This window comes from Trichomycterus rosablanca, chromosome 5 (assembly GCF_030014385.1).
Source record: "Trichomycterus rosablanca isolate fTriRos1 chromosome 5, fTriRos1.hap1, whole genome shotgun sequence".
Classification (NCBI taxonomy): Eukaryota; Metazoa; Chordata; class Actinopteri; order Siluriformes; family Trichomycteridae; genus Trichomycterus; species Trichomycterus rosablanca.
In genome coordinates this window covers 31,942,322-31,962,727 of record NC_085992.1, presented here as the reverse complement: position 1 = coordinate 31,962,727, position 20,406 = coordinate 31,942,322, and the positions used below count along the sequence as shown (strand labels likewise).

General features: G+C 39.9%; 2 protein-coding genes across 3 annotated transcripts in view; one reads left to right on the top strand and one right to left on the bottom strand.

Annotated features, from left to right (window-relative positions):
* Positions 1-6,175, bottom strand: part of prepl (prolyl endopeptidase like) — a 39,278-nt gene extending 33,103 nt beyond the window's left edge. For both annotated transcript variants that reach the window (XM_062995979.1, XM_062995978.1), the window contains exons 1-9: positions 5,909-6,175; positions 5,312-5,419; positions 5,147-5,213; positions 4,284-4,496; positions 3,360-3,486; positions 3,006-3,219; positions 2,174-2,365; positions 1,401-1,607; positions 955-1,130 (exon numbers count right to left, since the gene is read on the bottom strand). In XM_062995979.1, coding sequence (XP_062852049.1) covers positions 955-1,130; positions 1,401-1,607; positions 2,174-2,365; positions 3,006-3,219; positions 3,360-3,486; positions 4,284-4,496; positions 5,147-5,213; positions 5,312-5,419; positions 5,909-6,025 — 1,421 coding nt within the window. In that variant the 5' untranslated portion in view covers positions 6,026-6,175. The remainder of the gene's footprint in view (positions 1-954; positions 1,131-1,400; positions 1,608-2,173; positions 2,366-3,005; positions 3,220-3,359; positions 3,487-4,283; positions 4,497-5,146; positions 5,214-5,311; positions 5,420-5,908) is intronic.
* A 169-nt stretch (positions 6,176-6,344) lies between these two features.
* Positions 6,345-20,406, top strand: part of camkmt (calmodulin-lysine N-methyltransferase) — a 194,421-nt gene continuing 180,359 nt past the window's right edge. Inside the window, exons 1-3 of the mRNA XM_062995057.1 lie at positions 6,345-6,646; positions 10,011-10,189; positions 12,640-12,704. Of these exons, the coding sequence (XP_062851127.1) occupies positions 6,503-6,646; positions 10,011-10,189; positions 12,640-12,704 (388 nt within the window). The 5' untranslated portion in view covers positions 6,345-6,502. The remainder of the gene's footprint in view (positions 6,647-10,010; positions 10,190-12,639; positions 12,705-20,406) is intronic.

The following is a 20,406-nucleotide window of genomic DNA, read 5'->3' as shown; positions in this document are numbered from 1 at the left end:
ATACATACAACTAGGGATGCATCAATACCATTTTTTCCCAACCGAGTACAAGTACATGTATTTTTGTACTTGCCGATACCGATACCGATACCAATACCTATTTAGAATACCGTTTTTCTTTTAAACAAAAACACACGTGAGAAGTGACGAGAAGTTTAATGATACCACGTCCAAAAAATGCACGTCAACAAGTAGCGAGTGATCAAAGTGTTTGTGCACTGACGTGATGAAATCAAGGAGGAAAAATAAATGAATCTGAGTGGATTTGGCAACACGAATAGCATGGATTGTTCTGTAGTGAGTTGGAGGTTAATAAATATTTTTGCAATGTTGGTGTTTTGTTGTTATGTTTTGTAGAGAACGATCAGGTCAGAAATACTGTAAAGCTTGTGTGTGTGCCGGTGTATTCTGATATAAACTATATTATCCCCCTGTCCCACCTGTTTACACTCCCCTCCTGCGTTTCCCCTCACACCGTATCCTGCGTTCTCACTGGCTGTTCGACATGTCACTCATTCCCAGTCGCACATCTCAGATCAGATATCTGACGTGCTAGAAAACTCGAGCGCTCGGTGAGCCGAGTTTTGATCGCCGAGCGAACGCCGAGTTGCTCCCGAGCCGGCAAATCTAGCGCCGACCAGTCGCCGAGCAAAAATCAGGGCAAAAATCGTGTAGTGTGAACCAGGCATAACGCAGCAACGTGCACTAGGCACACGGTATCGGGTGTTTAGTATCGGAGCCTCGTTTGCGAGTACGAGTACAAGTTAATGAGCGCGGTATCGGGCAAATACCCGATACAATTATCGGTACTCATACATCTCTACATACAACACTATCAGATTTCTTCCAATCAAGTAATTTTTAATTACTTTATAATTCCTAATTATAATGTAGACACTTGCACCACCCCCACACTGGCCAAGGAGAGTCAAAGAACTGAATGACAGTTAGTACCTGACATGACAGAAGGCCAAAACCCAGCCGTCCTCCAGCAGCAATCTCTTCTCAGGACTGAAGGCCATGTTTAGATCCAGACCATATGCTCCATACACATGCACCAAGAGTGGAACCTCACTTATATCGGTCAATGGTTGCGTGTGGAAAAGTGTTACAGGCACCATAGTCCCATCCTAAAACAAAATATAACATTTTGTGTAAATATAAAATTTTTTATTAGAATATAATACAAAATCTATGTTGTCTGTGTGTGAGTAATACTGTATGTATGTACTAGACCAGTACGTACTGCTCCAGTTTTAAGGAACCAAAATAAAATCTGATGTTTCAACAAACCTAATTCATCATACAGTATTAGATCATTATGAAGCTCTTTGTTAGCCAAACCAGAGCAGACAAAGCAAAGAACTAAGCAAAATGTGTCCTTGAATGAAACCTCAAACCTGGCTGACAGCCTGCAGGCGTGTGGTGTGGCACTCTGGAAGTGATGAGTGTTGACTGCCTTTCTCACTGGCCAGGGGTCGCTCGTCCATGGGACAAAGAAGGTAGCGGACTGGAGGATGAACCGGTGATGAGAGAAGAAAGCTAAATGCATCCTTGTTCATAAAGTCAGGTCGCTCTGTCTCTATAGTGCAGGCCCAGGAAGGCAGCTAAATTAGCACACATACATACAATTACAAAAACAATGAAAGCTCCTACATGATATGTATTTTTATACACAATAGGAAATTCATTGATCCAAACACTGTTCATGGATATGGAAATATGACCAAGAGTTCAAAAAGTTTCTGTTTATATGGAAACTTAGATTGCAAAGGTGATGTTTCTTATTCATCATATTATTTTAATAGGCATCTTTTGCAAAGTATATCACCCGCTGAATCCTATAAAACACCTTTGGGGAATATTTAAGTGTAAAGTAGAGGAGCACAACCCCTCCAACAAAGAAGAGCGACAGAAGAATGGTTACACTGGTATCATCAATGCCAAAGGGGCTTGCAGCTGTCATAAACAACAAACGTGGGCATACAAAATATGAATTGAACAAATAACACTAGTAAAGGGTGTACTGACTTTTGTTGAAGTTCCTTTTAATGTATGAGCTCTTTATTACAGTTTAACCAGTCAAACCAGTCAAAGTTAATGACATTGAACAGGGATGAATTCACTTTTGTTGTATTCTGTACCTAAAGGACCTTTTAAAGTCTGTTCTGACCTGGTGGGTGGCTATGCTGTTAGGAGATTTTAATGGAAACGTCTGGAGTTGGAGTCGACCCAGAGGCTCCCTTACTGTGAACACACAGTGGTTCTGTAGCATCTCCATGTCTTTAATGACTGCTTCAGGTACAGGGCTGAACACTGGTTCCCAATGCTGCATGGCAGGAGAGGAGAGAGGAGCCCTCAGCAGCTTCAGGATTAACAAACACACACACAAACACATTAGAACAACACAAATGATATTTAATCAAACAAGCACTGACGAATGCATTGAGACGAATCAGATCTGTCCTCTATTGAAAATTACTTAATTTTTGAGCTTTTCCAAAAGTTGGGACATTTAGTAAAATGTAAAAAGAGAGGAATCTGTAATTTGTTAATTCTCTTGAGTCTTTATTAATCTGACAAAAGTATCAAGGAAAGAGAAAAATTCCACTTGCAAAACATATGGGATCCATAACATGCACAGAGCACCGATCTCCGTTATACCCCATCATAATTGCAGCAGTTATGAGGAATCCCTACGGCCTCCTTTCCTCCCCTGGACCAGGCAACCAATGTCTGTGTAGGCTGTTAGCAGAGCTGAGATTGAGATGCCAACACTGGTGGGCTAGCGTGCTTTACTGCTGCACCACCTGAGCACCAGATTTCAGTAAATTGACTGCAATACCAGCCTTACTGGACCTTATAAAACAGGTACATTATTTCCTTTTCTACCAAAGCTTATCTCTAAATGCAGATGAATGACTGGCTACATAGTTTAACTACATAATTTAAAAGTGATTCAAATAAAAGACATCACAAACGTCTCTGACAGATTAAACAGACACCTGGTACTCATGACCCGGGCCCGTGTTGGCGAGGATGTACAGCTGGTTGTTAGAGTGTTCCACGTGATACAGCAGGCCAGGCTCTCGAGGCTGTACTAGTTTAGGTGAGAGAGGATCCCTGCTGTCAATCACCCAGACTTCAGAGCTGCTCTTACTGCTGCAGTTTACTGTCAGCAGCTGCTGGTCTCTGGAGCAAATGACCTCCACGAAAAACCTGCACAACACAAGGACACATCTGCTTCAGAGAAAACTACTCCTACATACTCCAGTAACATTAAATGAGAGCTTTATTCTCATGGTTATACCACAAGATAGATAAAAGTGATAAAAGTACATTTAGGTTCACATGCTTACTCAGGATCTTTCTCTTCATAAACCAGTTGACTTAGGGCTTTAGTGTCAGTAAGATTAAGTCGGAAAACATGTCTGCACCGAAGACCTTCTTGAGTGGTGTAGTAGAGCACATCATCAGTGGCCCACTCTGTCCAGGAAGCAGAAAGTTTAAACACATACTGAGACTGCAGCAATATAATAATCGCAATAGTTTTATAACATAGACGTTTTTAATATATTTTTTAAATGGAATTGTCTATAACAGCCTCCACTCTGCTGTTGTCTGTGGAAATGCATGCCCATTTAGTTAAATGAGCATTTGCAAAGAACGTTCCAATTTATCCCAAGGGTGTTCACTGCAACTGAGATCAGGGTTTAATCAATGAATGGAGATGCTTTATACCTTGTATTGTAGAGCACAGTCATGCTTAAACATTAAAAGGCCTGCCCCAAAATTTTGTCCCAAAGTTGAAAGGACATCATTTTCATCCAAAGAATTGTATCCACCTGTTAGTAACGGGTGTGGCTAAAACACTTGAACCCAATAATTACCACATACTTTTGTCCACATGCTGGATGTGTGTCTGGTTCAGTCCTAATAAAACACACAGCAAGAAGGTCCTGGGTTCGATTCCCAGATGGAGTGGTCCAGGTCCTTTCTGTGTGGAGTTTGCATGTTCTTCCCGTGTTTGCGTGGGTTTCCTCCGGGAGCTCCGGTTTCCTCCCACATTCCAAAGACATGCAAGTGAGGTGAATTGGAGATACAAAATTGTCCATGACTGTGTTTAACATTTAAGACTTAAACTAATAAATCTTGTGTAACCAGTTACTACCTGTTCTGTCATGAATGTAACCAAAGTGTAAAAGTGTGTTTAATATTATGGCTTGGTAATTGAGTCATGCATTGTGATGGGAGCTACATCTGCACATACATTCTGGTCTTACCAAAGCTAAACACATTGTTTAGGATGAGCATAGGTCCCTCAGGAATAGAACTGGGCTCCAATCGAACCAGCATAAGTCTGGCCTCTTCAGCGTGGTCATTTTTTATGGTGGCTGCCAAAATGGACTGTGTAGGAGAAAGTCTGACCCTCTGAATGGTCCCGTTTTGCTGTCCTGCCCAGTCAGCACTGAGTACCTGCACAACGTTCTCCTCACCTTTGGAAACACAAGCATAACAATTAAAGCTCCATAACAATTAAGGTAGTCAGGAGTAAGGAGTTCTACCAAGTATTATTATGGTATTTCTAACAAAGTGCACACTGAGTATATACACTGTTTGTGGGGAAAATAAACATTTGCCATCTATCTGACAGCTACTGTTACTTCACATTTATTTATCTATTGACAAATTGCATCCCCCCCCCCCCTCTTTTTTCCACACAATCTGGATGTGTCCAATTCCCCATTTGTAACTTCCTAACATGTGCTCCCTGGGACATGCATGCAGTCGTTGGCTGCTTCTTTTCATCCACCAGATAATTACGCACTGCTATCCATGTATCAACCATCCCTCATGCAGATGCCCACCAGCAGGGAACCAAATTGCAGTAGCAATGAAGAAACCATTCAATCTCCCTCTCTTGTGCACAGCCAACTGGTCTAGTTGACAAAACAGCTGAGATTTTTCTTTACTGATTTGAAAGTGATTTGAATCTGATTAGTGATTTGAAATTGTTTAATTGCACAAAATCTGTCATGACAGAGGCAAATAAAAAGAAAAACTGTGTATATAGAATACAAGGGGTTTTACATCATTCCGAATCTACAACATTTAATACAAACTACAAGAAGAAAAAGGTGATTACCTTTTCCACATGCCATCCTGTAGATTCCATGTTCTTCCACAGTGTACACATGGTGGCATCTTTGAAACTAGACAATCAGAATAAGATTGACTCTCTTGCATTTAATCAATTAGATTATATATTTACAAATTAATGTAATTTGTAAATGTAAATTAAGTCACTCACCACTGTATTGTCAGGCACATCAGCAAACCGCTGATAAAATGAACGCAGCCTTTCCTCAAATCGCCATTCAAGGCTTTTCAATTTTTCCAACTCAGCCTTTGAAGGCCCCTAAAAAGAATAGAATTTCTTTAAAACAGACTCCAAACAGAACTGAAATTAATATATTGACTGCATTGTGCCAGCTGTAAGTTTTGGTGGAGGAAGGTTAATGCTATGGGGTTGTTTTTCATGAGTTGGCCTTAGGCCCCTTAGTTTAGCTACTGGACTAGTAATCAGAAGGTTGCCAGTTCAAGCCCCACCACCAGGTTGTTACTGTTGGGCCCCTGAGCAAGGCTCTTAACCTTCAATTGCTCAAACTGTATTCAAATATAAGTGTAAGTCGCTTTGGATAAAAGCATCTACTAAATGCTGAAAATGGTACTGGATTGATTTTATGGCAGTGGTGGCTCAGCGGTTTAGGTACTGGACTAGTAATCAGAAGGTTGCCAGTTCAAGCCCCACCGCCACTGTTGGGCCCCTGAGCAAAGCTCTTAACCTTCAATTGGTTAAAGTGTATTTAAATATAAGTCGCTTTGGAAATAATGTAAATGCTCTTACCTCAGTATAAAGGCGGGCTGCAGTTCGGATGCATCGGTTCTGACAGTAAAACCGGTTTATACTTCGTGATACTGTTCGAACAAACAAACAACCAACCTTAAATTTAAACCCAACCATTTATATCAATAGTGCAGGTTGTTTTTACAGTTCATAAGAAAACATAACTATATGTAAACGTCTTGACTTAGCCACACTACTCTGTATATAACTAAATACCATTAAAACTAGCTTGTTTGTATTTTCGAAGCTTCTCGATGTTTGTAAACTACATGCGCTCGCGCTGTATCAGTACCAGTAGGCTATAATAATCAATCTCCGAACTCTACGCCTAACCATGGTAAACTGTGCTCGATGATCTCGGTGATGAATTATATTTCCTTGACAGCTGGTATACGGAAATAGCAGGAGATACTAAATGGCATCAGTGTGTCTTGGTAACCGGTGGAATCGTGATACGCGCTGATATTTTTAAAATACCGAATCGTGACTGTATTTTAATAGATCAGCAGCTGATCACGACTGGATTCGCACTGGTGGATTCTTCATTCTGTGTCCGTGCACCAACGCTGTATTTGCTAGTTATTAAAGCGAGAGATGGAATCAAAGCCAACAGGTAATGGAAGAATGAGTCAAATGAAAGATGCGGGATTGACAGAAGATCATGGAGACACGCAGCAGCTTCCAGAGTCTCAGTGCGGTACTGATTCAGCTCGGGCACGCTGGAAAATACTCAGACAGGTAATACAGCTCTAACACACACACACACGAACACAAGATCCGATTTCAGATTGGTGTCTGTGGCTCCGTGGGTAGCACTGTCGCCTCACAGCAAGAAGGTCCTGGTTTCGATTCCCAGGTGGAGTGATTCGGGTCCTTTCTGTGTGAAGTTTGCATGTTCTCCCCTGTCTGCGTGGGTTTCTTCCGTCTGCTCCGCTTTCCTCCCACAGTCAAAAGACACTGTCACTCACTCACTGTCCATTTTATCAGCTCCACTTACCATATAGAAGCACTTTGTACTTCTACAATTACTGACTGTAGTCCATCTATTCTCTACATACTTTTTTCACCCTGTTCTTCAATGGTCAGGACCCTCACAGGACCACCACAGAGCAGGTATTATCTAGGTGGTGGATCATTCTCAGCACTGCAGTGACACTGACATGGTGGTGGTGTGTTAGTGTGTGTTGTGCTGGTATGAGTGGATCAGACACAGCAGCGCTGCTGGAGTTTTTAAATACCGTGTCCACTCACTGTCCACTCTATTAGACACTCCTATCTAGTTGGTCCACCTTGTAGATGTGAAGTCAGAGACGATCGCTCATCTATTGCTGCTGTTTGAGCTGGTCATCTTCTAGACCTTCATCAGTGGTCACAGGACACTGCCTACGGGGTGCTTTTGGCTGGATATATTTTTGGTCGGTGGACTATTCTCAGTCCAGCAGGGCCATTGAGGTGTTTAAAAACTCCATCAGCATTGCTGTGTCTTATCCACTCATATCAGCACAACACACACTAACACACCACCACCATGTCAGTGTCACTGCAGTGCTGAGAATGATCCACCGCCCAAATAGTACCTACTCTGTAGTGGTCCTGTGGGGGTCCTGACCATTGAAGAACAGCATGAAAGGGGGCTAACAAAGCATGCAGAGAAACAGATGGACTACAGTCAGTAATTGTAGAACTACAAAGTGCTCCTATATGGTAAGTGAAGCCGATAAACTGGACAATGTGTGTAAAAACAAGGAGGTGGTTTTAATGTTATGGCTGATTGGTGTATATATGCGTGTGTGTGTGTGTGTGTGAAGGACTGGCGACCTGTTTAGATGTTTCCTACCTTTAATCCAGAGACCCACTGCGGCCCTGACTAGGATAAAGTGGTGGTAAAACAGACAATGAATGAATGTCTGTGTACTCCAGTCTTAGTACTATAAATTATACACTCCATGTAGCTGCACTTGGTGTCAGAGGTTTACATACAACTTAGGGCTGGGCGGTATGATCAAAAAATGGTATCATGGTATTTTTTAAGATTTCGGTTTTAAGATTTAAGATTTCGGTTTTAAGATTTGAATGGTTTCACGGTATGTTTTATTTTTTGTATGACTGGGACTATTTATACATCTGTGGCTGATTTTACTGTCATAAGTACATAGAATATAAAACCTTTTCATTTCACCATGTATGGACCAACTAGGTAGGAGTGTCTAATAGAGTGGACACTGAGTGGACACGGCATGTGTCTGATCCACTCATACCAGCACAACACACACTAACACACCACCACCATGTCATTGTCACTGCAGTGCTGAGAATGATCCACCACCTAAATAATACCTGCTCTGGGGTGGTCCTATGGTCCTGCAGCCACATGTTTTGACTATGGTGAGTTGCAGACTATTATGTGCCCCCACAGAGGCACACACACACATTTTCTGGCTGCTTCTTTTTACCTGTCAGGAAAGAAGTCTCTCAGAGAGCCACATTACACAGAGAGAGAGTCGTGTGTCACTGTTTGTAAGCCATCCTCCTCACATGTTGGTGCCTACCAACCAGTAGAGGCTGCAATTGCTGCAGCCGTGCGGAACCCTATCAAGCTTCATCCCTCAGACACAACCAACCGTGCCTGGCCAGGTCAATAGCACAACTTAAATTCAAGCTTGAGATCTCAGCCATGGTGGGTTAGACCTTTACTTACCCTAAAATGTCTGCTGTGCATGGTCCTATTTTAAAGTCTCATCTGTTGGGTTTATCCCTTCAGCAAAGATTGCAACCAGCTGGTATACAGTATAAACAGTGCACAGTGTTTCCAAATATAAATAGTAATGATAAACACTCATGCTGTTCCTTATTATTAACAGCAAAGACATGTGAGGTAATGAGATCACTTATTCCCCAGTGCATCATATGTGCATAAATGTTTAATTTATGATAATATCAACAGTGGAAATGAAAAAATGTTTACACATCTCTGTTATAATGCCAGGGTTTTGTGATGTAAAAATTCAACCACCTTTAATGTGACCTATAATCACAGTACAATTCAATTAAAAAAGAAACTAAAATCTTCTATTAGCATGGTACATCTTGACCCACTCCAAAAGTGCTCCAAATCTGTCAGATTGCAAAGGCATCTCCTGTGCACAGGTCACCCCACAGGTTTTCAGTTGGATTCAGGTCGGGGTTCTGGCTGGTCTGTTCCAAGACTTTGATCTTCCGCTGGTGAAGCCATTCTTTTGTTGATTTAGAGTGATGCTTTAAGTTTTCTTCAACATTAGCTTTTTAGCAGAGACCTGAAGGTTTTGTACCAAAACTGACTGATATTCCAGTTAAAAAACTGTGGGTGTGGTGCTATTTTAGTGATGTGCAGTGTTGTTTTTGTGCCAAACCTACCTTTTGGAATTAAAACAATCAGCCTTGGTCTCATCAGACCAAAACACAATTTCCCACATGCTTTTGGCAGACTTGATGAAAGTTTTTGCTTAATGTAGCTGAGCTTGAATGTTTTTCCTGCCACCCTACCCCACAGCCTTGGATATGAAGAACATGGGAGATTGCTGTCACATTTAGTATACAGTACAATCATTAATTGCCAGCAATTCCTGAAGCTTCTGTAATGTTGCTGTAGGCCTCTTGGCAGCCTCCTGGACCAGATCTCATCATGTCTTTTCATCAGTTTTTGTTTAAATGTCACTGTTGTTCCATATTTCATCCACTTGTTGATTATCATTTCACTGTGTTCCATAGTGTATGTAATGCCCTGGAATTGTTTTGTACTTTTTTCCTAACTATTGCCATTTAACAATATGATCCCAGTGATACTTTGTAAGCTCTTTGGCTTTTGCTGTAAGATGCAAGTAATTAAATGTCATGCAGCTAAGTAAAAATCTTACTAGACGAACTTTATATGGGGTTAATTAGAGTCTCTTTAATTAATGGAATTTTAACTTTGGTGTGTAGACTTTTTGTATCTCCACTCTATCTAAGGAAAAATTCTAGTCTCTAACTCTTTTGTAGACTGGCCACTGGTGCATAGTCTCCTAGTCATGTCTGTTTACAAGTCGACTACCTGTCAGTCACTCTAAATCTTTTACTGTTATAGGTATTAAGACAAAAGCAGCTAGACAGTATTGAAGTTCAACAAGTATCAGTGCGTCGGTTCTCCTCCTTCAACCTGTTCACCAGAAGCAGGGTTTCCACCACCGAGAACGACAGTCCATCTGATGACCAGTGGATAGAGTACAAAAGTGCCTGCTTTCCCCAGTACAGTGCCTTACTCAGGTTAGTAGAAAAAGAGGCTAATTCTCATTTCAGCTTGGTTCTGCTTTATTAAGATGTTTTATTTAAATGGTTTTAATAACTCTGGAAATCCTGGACTGTTTGTGTTGTATTAATAAAATTGGAGGTTTTTAATCGGACCAGTAAAGAGTGAGGTAGCAATAAGATCTAGTAATGGTAACGACAAGCATTTACTTTTATGTTTACACAAAATATTAGTGGATTGAATCTAATAAAAGAACTTGCATCAACATTTCTATCTCAGTCCAGTTGGTGGCGAGCTACGTACATCTGCATACAGTACATGGAGAAAAAACACAAACCATGCATCCACTGTACACCCATGACATTATCTGCAAAGTCTGTTGAACATATATTGATCAAAATGGATAAAATAACCACCACCATGTTTGATTAGCTTACAAATGACAATCTGAAAGAGCATCAACATTGTATGAGGACATACTGTATATGCCACACAGCAATGATCTACAATTGCTGTCATGTTTTTTGTCATGTATTCTAAATTCTTTTTCTCATATCCTGTCTGGTTCAAAAGCTGGAGTCAGAGCGCAGGGTCAGTTATTGTATGGCGTCTCTGGAGCTGAGTGGGTTAGGAGTGGCCCAACAGTGGCTGCATGGCAGGGCAGTGGTAGATAAGTTATGATGCTTTCTGACAGTGCAAAAAAACAGTGGTAAAACTCTCTGTCTATCTTCCTCGTGCAATACACACACACACTCAGTATGCAAACTTCTCAAAACCATAACATTTGTATTTTAGACCACACAGGTTTGCAATGAGAACTGATAGGTAAAAGTTTATTGGAGCTTCTTCTAATTATTTAGATCAGATGTTTCAGCCTCATTCATTACTTACATGTATAAAATAAATCAATTATCTGCTTACATATTGCAAAATCATTTTAGAACCGTGGCTGCTGTTAATGTTTTGGCTGCCATGTTAAAGTTTTAGTTGTTTTGGAAATGGATATCCAGCAAGCTCATGGTCAGGTCCATGACCATGTTTTTTGCCTTGTAGTATTTGTGAAAATCTAGTCTTCCTACATACATTTTAAATATGAAAAAATAATCAGCATAATGCATTAGATAACTATTAATATAATATTGAAAATTATAAAGTAAATGTATCCAAAAAACTTTTTACTGTAACTGTGTTAGGAAAATACAATTGCAATACATGTTGCAACACTTTGCTTATACTTAGATGATAATAAACGCTCAAATTGATTGATGTAAAACATACCTTTTTTGCATAATTGGATGCTAGGTGCATCAGTGTTGCATTACCTGAAAATGTAATTAAAATTGTTCATTCATCACTGTGCCAGTCTTTATTTAACAATCTTCTATGATGTTCTAAAACACATACTTTGTAGCAAATAGTATGTCAATGAGGCTATTGGCTGGGTTTACACCTGTTCACATGTGTACTGCCCTCTGTACTTACTGTAATCACTGCTGTACTATAAGGCAGGTTTGACTGCTTCATATTTGGACAGTGATTTTGCTAAATTCACCCACTCATAAGCATGTATTTACCATCTAAAGGCAAAATACAACAAACACAAAAATCCCTGCGACAGATATCAAGCCGTTAATAAATAAGTGCATTAAGGAGAAATGGCAAATTCAGTGGGACACACAGACAACAAGCAAACTACATGAGATACATCCAAATATAAGCAATAAGCCAAGAATGCATCAAGGAAGACGAGTGGACCAAGTTATACACACAAGATGTAGAATAGGTCATACAAAAACCACTCACCAGTACTTAATAAAAGGAGACAACCCCCCAACATGTGAAAGATGCCAAACACAGCTCACAATAAAACATATTCTGATCAAATCCCCCAAATACACCAGAGAGAGACAACAGCTACACATACCTGGAACTGTTAAAGAAACCCTCAACCAAGAAAACACAAGAGCAATCCTAAACTTCCTGGCAGGAACAAAAACAGAAAACAGAAATATAAATGGACAAATAGAAAACATTACTTAAACATAAATGTACAAAGTGCTGTAAAATCCAAATAAATAAATAAATAAAATGGAATTGTAAAACTAGGCTTTAGTAACCTTTAAATACTCTGATCATGCCATGTATATCTTATACATAGCTGGGTACAACTACTGTGATTTTACCTTTACTTTATTAACATACTAGCTAGCTGCATGTTTGTGTGTATTTCCCCTACATAGCATGTGGAAATAATTTGATTCATGAGATTGGTACTTCTCTTGTCAAAGTAGCTGGTTTGTAGAGGTGTTGAGCAACTAGTATTAGTGTTTCTGTCAGCAATCAAAGTCTGTAACCAAAGTCTGTAACCACCTTGACTAACCACCTGGACCACTGTTACTCACACATATAATGCTCATATTAATATACTGTGGCTCTTATACTTTTTTTTTAACCATGTGTCCTTCAGAGACAACCTTGGCCCTATCAAAGTGGAGGAGGTGCTCACCAGTTTCGACAACACCGGGAATGTCTGTGAGTAGTTATTCCAGTCATCTGCATATGCAGTGTTTGAGTATTTGGGAAATAAATGCTAAGTGCTTTGTTTATTGTATTATATCACATATTTAAATTCTTACTGATGTGTTTTTTTCTTTGAATGATCACTTTAGTGGTGTGAGATCCCAGTGATCACTGAATAATGTATCCAGTGTCGAGCTGCTAATCTCTAAGGAACCACTGGTTGGCACACTTGAGCAATTAAAGACCTCTAATTTACTCAGTCAGTGGAGTAAATAAAAAATTAATTAAGAAAATCATGTGTGCAGATTAAGTAACTGAACCTGTCAGAGAGAAGTGGTTGTGCAGGGCTCTTAGCAACATATGTCCTTACTGTTACTTTACACCATTATTCAAAACATAATATTAATTTTTACAGTGTATTCTAAAAATGTCTCTGGGGTCAGTGTTATACATAAGGGAAATATCCTGCCAGTATTGTTACTTAATGATGCACTTAGTAAGTGTGTTTAGCCAAAACCTTTTATAAGAAGCGCCACTCATTTACATTTTTGGCGTTTAGCAGACGCTCTTATCCAAAGCGACTTAAAATGATCACTGAATACAGTTTAAGCAATTAAGGGTTAAGGGTCTTGCTCAGGACCCAACAGTGGCAACTTGGCAGTGGTGGGGCTTGACCCAGCAACCTTCTGATTACTAGTTCAGTACTGGTCCAGTACTTTAACCACTGAGCTACCTCTGCTTCATTTCAAGGTCAAATACCACAGTAAAGCAAAATTCTACTGTATCTTAACTAATTTACTAATTTGTTGCTTTGCAAACATAAACATAAGCAAAACAGAGCTGTGCCATATGAACATGTGATACCGATCCCAAAAAAGGTTATCTCCAGCATTATTGGTATTACCATTACTTGTTACACTGACAGATCACTTCAGTGGTTAAGGTACTGGACTAGTGATTAGAAGGTTATTAAGTGTACTGTTAATCTATGTTTAAACTAAGTAAATTTGAATGAGCATCTACTTAATGCCATAAATGTAAATTAAAAAGCTGCTTTTTTGTATACTTGTGCTCAGCCTTGGGGTTACTACTGCTGGTGTTGTACTACTGGAGTTGTAACACTGATGTAAGACATCCTAGTAATAAGCTCATTATTTTCAGCTGATTTCTTTAAGTACTGTATAAGTGAAAGCTCACTCTCTTCACCAAGGAGTTTTGTTTGTTTACTGTACGGTCTGCAGAGATGACCGGTCCTATTTTTTTGAGAGTTTACTGTATTTAGCGATACAGCTTCTGCAGTGTGAAGTGAAGTCCTCTCAAGTGTCTAAGTATCTAGCATTAGCCTTATTTTCACCATCTCATACTATAATGTTACTAAGTACCTGTTCAACACTATGCAATTTCCCCCTTACCATAATTTTATAGCTTTTGCTGCAACTGCTGTTTATGTTGAATGTCTCCACTGAAGTTACATGTAAGTAAGCTTACAGTTTAAATAATATAAAAGAGAGAGACTATGTTTACCAAACAGCATGGGAGAAGTATACAGGAAAAATACTGGCAAAGCAGTCTATAGAATTTATTTCTGGCAGTAACAAAACATAGGAGGTACTGTCGTGTTCTTTTATGAAAGAAAAGACTCAGATCACCAACTAACAGTTACTTATTTATTCAATATGATGAAAAGATCAAAAGTGTGTTCCCAGCTGGGGCTCTCTATCTACAACCACCATAAACACACAAGCGTCAGATAAAGTTGAGAAGAGCCGCCCCGAAAGTCTCCAGGTGGGGGCTTAAATAGTCTTAACCACACCCATAGTCCATTTGTCCATTTCTTCTCATCACCTCTTCCAGTTGTTTACACCATCTATGGTCAATACATCATTTTTACAACAACATCTGACTCCAATAACATAGTCTGGTACAAAATGTACCCTCAGATGAGAACACTTTAACATGTTATTTTGACAAAGTATCATATCAATTTTGATAAAGTTGATAAAGTAAACACGTAGAATAATCACCCTGGTGAAGAGTTGAACTGCCACCTTTGATAGCAACTGTTCAAGGCCCCACAATTATACAGATTAATATGCTCTGTGAAACTTGTGAACCCCAATCCCGGATCAGAATCATCTACTATCTTTATTATCTTTAAAAATATAGATTTGTAGGCGCCCAGGTGGCGATATTTCGCTAAAACACCAGCACAGAGATTCGGTTTGAAACTCAGCATTGCCACCGGTCGGCTGGGTGCATAAATGGCAGTGCCTGCAACAGACACGTCTCTGCTAGGGCGGGATGACCAGATTGTGTGGGTGGGGTCTTCAAACGCTGTGTGAGGCCCCTGATTGGCAGATAGAGAGGCACCTGTGCAGAGTGCATAGGTGAAAAGGGCTTCCGCTAAGGGCTGATTAAGGGCTAAATAATGATTTTTAGTTTTCTTGTTATATAAATGAGCCTTGGAAGTATTTCAATAGCACTTTTTTGGTCATATAGCAACCCTAAATCCAAGCAAGATTTGTATCATGTTTTATGAATATAGTAGCAATACTCTATATTTTATGCTGTAATAGATCTTTGTTTTGAAAATGAAACATTTAATTGGGGTAAACCATTTAGTTGGGGCAGGTCCATTTATATATCCATTCTTACTTTTCTTTCCCTTATTTCTAAGCAAACATAAACCAAAACAAAAATACGCAACCACCCTAAGGCATTACAACAGCTTATTAAAAGAAAGATATTACTATTCAGTTCGTTAGTTAACCCCCTCTGCGGCTGTCTAACTAACTTGTTCACTTGTTGGATTTACAAGAGCTGACAGCATCGCCTCTCTTTGGCCCTCTGCCTTTCTTCAACACAGGGTCATCCCCTTCTCTTTTCAAACGGTCCTCTCAAGCACCCCTAATTGATCTCACGCCTTGCTAGCTCCAAACATCTACTCCATGTTCTCTGCGGCTCAGCTGTCTGGCTGCATTGTTTGGTGAAAAAAAGGGAGATGTCCCTCTATTACCTGTTCCTCCAAATCCTTGCCTAAAGGCCTGACTTACCCCTGTGTCTTGTGAGTGTGAATTGGTTGTTTTAATGTATGGATTTGGGAGGTCCTCCTCATTGGGACGCTTGTGGATTTAAGTTCTCTTGTTTCCAGAAGGGATAGAGGAAGACACCATAGATCTTATCAGAACATGCTGGAAGGGCATGAAGAGCTATGAAGAGGCTTTTGGCTACCAGCTTTTCCTCTAGTGTGTGTCCTTTGGTCCTGATGGTTGTTAGATAAGGCCAAGTAGTAATTGGTGGTTATTTTGTGAAAGGAAACTTGTGTGCAGGGATTTTTTCTCCTTCAAGCTTTAAATGGTAAAGCATTAAATGAGATGTTTTTATACCTTTTAATTACCTCTGGAATGCCTTAGTATGTGTCTACACAAGGTCATATGTCAAGAGGTCATGACATCCTGGGTTTGAGTGCGGAGTTAACAAGACTCTCCACTAAAGTGTTCTGATCAGAACACATGGAAAGAAGCTACACTTCACAACCATGCCAGTGTCACCACACAGACCCCTGACCTCAGCCCCACTGAACAGCTTTGGAATGAACTGGAGTATCAATTGTGGCATTTTGATGGAATGAACACAAATTCCCACAGACATACAGGTCACTCTATTTTAATGCAATTTCTTTTTGCAATAGGATGTCTGACAAGCTCATGGTCAGGTGTCCAAATACTTTTGGTCATATGGTGTATGCCACAGGGAAGCATTGGTAGTAACTGAAGCCCAGAATTTAACCTTGGACCCTGTAGCCTTTAAGCGAGTAACAGCACCTGCTGTGGCAATAAACTATAAATAAAAAGTATGTACGTGCCTGTAAATAAAGCCAGTGTTAATGCTTACTGTGAGAAGCAGTTACATTCTGGTTGATAAGACATTTATTTTGTTGTATTTCATTTTTTGGGAAAGGGGTTGTATGCACATGCATGTACTGTAGAGGTGCCATCCCATAAGGGCACTTGTATGGTCCGAGCCCTGCTTAAAGTCTGTACTCCAAAGCTGTGTTTGCTCAGAACTGATTGACTCATTGGGATTATTGTTTTATTGCTACATTTTCTGTATTTCATGTGTCTATATTTTATGGATCTTTGTGAAATCTTGTCCCTCCTTCACACCCCTGTCTTCCCTTTTTCTATGTGGACAATTATGCAGATTAAGATTAACTGAATCTAATTACCTTTTGTTAGATAATAGTTGTCCAGTGAGGCTAGTTCATCCCTAATGAGCCACCATGGTCTGCGGTTCTGACTTGGGTGCAGTTAACACTTAATTAACTTTTATGTTCTTGACGATTTACCACGACTTAACAGACCTTTATATATCGCAGGTGGTTTGGTCTTGTCATTAGCATTGAGATTGGTTGAAGTAAAGTGGCTATTCTGCCATTGATAATTGCAGATGTGCAGGGTCATTTCTGTGCACGCTATATACAATAAACTGCTATATAATTGCATTCATCTATTCAGCTTATGATTTTATTCAAATGTTCAAGTGAAGCATGATATAATTCAGAAATGCACAAATCCAGCACAGCTCGGTGATTTTACTGTTCTACATTTACATAACAGCGTGGGTCCTGGGGTCCACACTTGTATCGATGTAAGTTTTCTCCCAAAAGGCGCTCTTCCCAGATTGGATTTAGCGCCCAGTGTTTAGATTGGTCTTGTGATTCGTGTCTCTAGCGCTGAATCTTTTTATTTTAGAGTATATGTATATATTACGATGGATTGATTGATCAACCTGAGGTTTAAAGCCAGAACTGTTATATGTGGTACAGATTGGGGCACAGCTACATCAGTAATGAGAGGAGTTTTAGGGAAATGAAATAACTAAATGACAATATACCACACTATTAAAGTCATGCACAATGTCCCTGCAATTCAGTAGCCTGCTCACTTATGTTTTTTTTCTCACAAAAAATTATTCTAGTCAGAAAATACAGGTGAAAATTCACCCTGCACCCCTTGGGTGATAATAAGCTTTTAATACTTTATTCTAATTTTAGTCACAGTGCCCAGACCAGGACTGTATCGTAAAGAAATCAAGATTCAATAGCGTACTTAGAAAAAAATCTGATAGGACTGCAGATTCCCTTTAAAATGCTTTTTTTTCTATGCATTTTCTCCCATTTTCTTGCGATTTAGCATAGCCAATTAGTCTTCCGCTGTTGGGGTTCCTGATTGCGTTTGAGGAGGGTATATTTGTCTGCTCCTTGCCAATCCCGACACATGCTCAGTCCCTCAAGCCCCTCTTTTTCGCCCGTGCTTCTGTGGATTCGTGCAAAAGGCTGCATAAGGGTGCATAACCCCACCCACATAGTCTGGTCTTTTCTCACCCAGCAAGAGAGCCAAGATTCTAACTGGGGTGTTCAGAATGGGCACCTTTAAAATGCTTTTTGTTTAAAATGTTACACATACAAGAAAATCCCACATTATTTATGCACATATTTATGCTTTCTGTTATTTATTGTGAATCATTTTTATTTATTACATCAATGGTTCTCAACCAGGGGGCCGAGGCCCTCTAGGGGGCCTCACAGAGCCTAGAAAGGGGTCCCTTGCATTTAATTGAGAAAAGTACAAAAGAATCACACTTGATGGGACAGGACAATCAATAAGCTGTTGGTATGTGTGAAATTTCTTGTGATGTCATAACTCTATTTTAAACCACCGTTGAGTATTTGAGATTGGACAAATATTTGATTTGCCCACCACAAAAGTGCAAAGGTCAACGTATGGCGACCACAGAACATTCAAATTCAGTTGTTGATGCAGATCTAGCTAAGGTAGACCAAGGTGAGGAAGCTTCCACCACTAGTTCACCAGATTTAAACCCACTGCATCAACCAAAACCAGAAAATACCAAAATATTTACCTTCATCACAGAGTGATCGAATTCCCCATGAGCAAGAACATAAAACCTTTTGTCATCCTTGCTGAAAGCATAAAAATAATATAATAACCCAAGTCAAGGGGGTTCGAAATTACATTACTGTTCTCTCATTCAAATTCATTAGATAGATAGATACTTTATTAATCCCAAAGGAAATTAAGGAAGTGTGTAATTGTAATTTAAGTTTGGCGTGATAATGTGCTAGAAAAACATCAAGAAAATCGCTTTCTTACAGTGCCTTGCAAAAGTATTCAGCCCCCTTGAACTTTTCAACCTTTTGCCACATTTCAGGCTTTAAACATAAAGATATGAAATTGTAATTTTTTGTGAAGAATCAACAACAAGTGGGACACAATCGTGAAGTGGAACGAAATTTATTGGATATTTTAAACTTTTTTTAGAAATAAAAAACTGAAAAGTGGGGCGTGCAATATTATTCAGCCCCCTTGCGTTAATACTTTGTAGCGCCACCTTTTGCTGCGATTACAGCTGCAAGTCGCTTGGGGTATGTCTCTATTAGTTTTGCACATCGAGATACTGAAATTTTTGCCCATTCTTCCTTGCAAAACAGCTCGAGCTCAGTGAGGTTGGATGGAGAGCGTTTGTGAACAGCAGTTTTCAGCTCTTTCCACAGATTCTCGATGGGATTCAGGTCTGGACTTTGACTTGGCCATTTTAACACCTGGATACGTTTATTTGTGAACCATTCCATTGTAGATTTTGCTTTATGTTTTGGATCATTGTCTTGTTGGAAGATAAATCTCCGTCCCAGTCTCAGGTCTTTTGCAGACTGCAACAGGTTTTCTTCCAGAATGGTCCTGTATTTGGCTCCATCCATCTTCCCATCAATTTTAACCATCTTCCCTGTCCCTGCTGAAGAAAAGCAGGCCCAAACCATGATGCTGCCACCACCATGTTTGACAGTGGGGATGGTGTGTTCAGGGTGATGAGCTGTGTTGCTTTTATGCCAAACATAACGTTTTGCGTTGTGGCCAAAAAGTTCGATTTTGGTTTCATGTGACCAGAGCACCTTCTTCCACATGTTTGGTGTGTCTCCCAGGTGACTTTTTATAGATATCTTTGAGAAATGGCTTTCTTCTTGCCACTCTTCCATAAAGGCCAGATTTGTGCAGTGTACGACTGATTGTTGTCCTATGGACAGATTCTCCCACCTCAGCTGTAGATCTCTGCAGTTCATTCAGAGTGATCATGGGCCTCTTGGCTGCATCTCTGATCAGTCTTCTCCTTGTTTGAGCTGAAAGTTTAGAGGGACGGCCGGGTCTTGGTAGATTTGCAGTGGTCTGATACTCCCTTCATTTCAATATGATCGCTTGCACAGTGCTCCTTGAGATGTTTAAAGCTTGGGAAATCTTTTTGTATCCAAATTCGGCTTTAAACTTCTCCACAACAGTATCTCGGACCTGCCTGGTGTGTTTCTTGGTCTTCATGATGCTCTCTGCGCTTTAAACAGAACTCTGAGACTATCACAGAGCAGGTGCATTTATACGGAGACTTGATTACACACAGGTGGATTCTATTTATCACCATCAGTCATTTAGGTCAACATTGGATCATTCAGAGATCCTCACTGAACTTCTGGAGTGAGTTTGCTGCACTGAAAGTAAAGGGGCTGAATAATATTGCACGCCCCACTTTTCAGGTTTTTATTTCTAAAAAAAGTTTAAAATATCCAATAAATTTCGTTCCACTTCACAATTGTGTCGCACTTGTTATTGATTCTTCACAAAAAATTAAAATTTCATATCTTTAT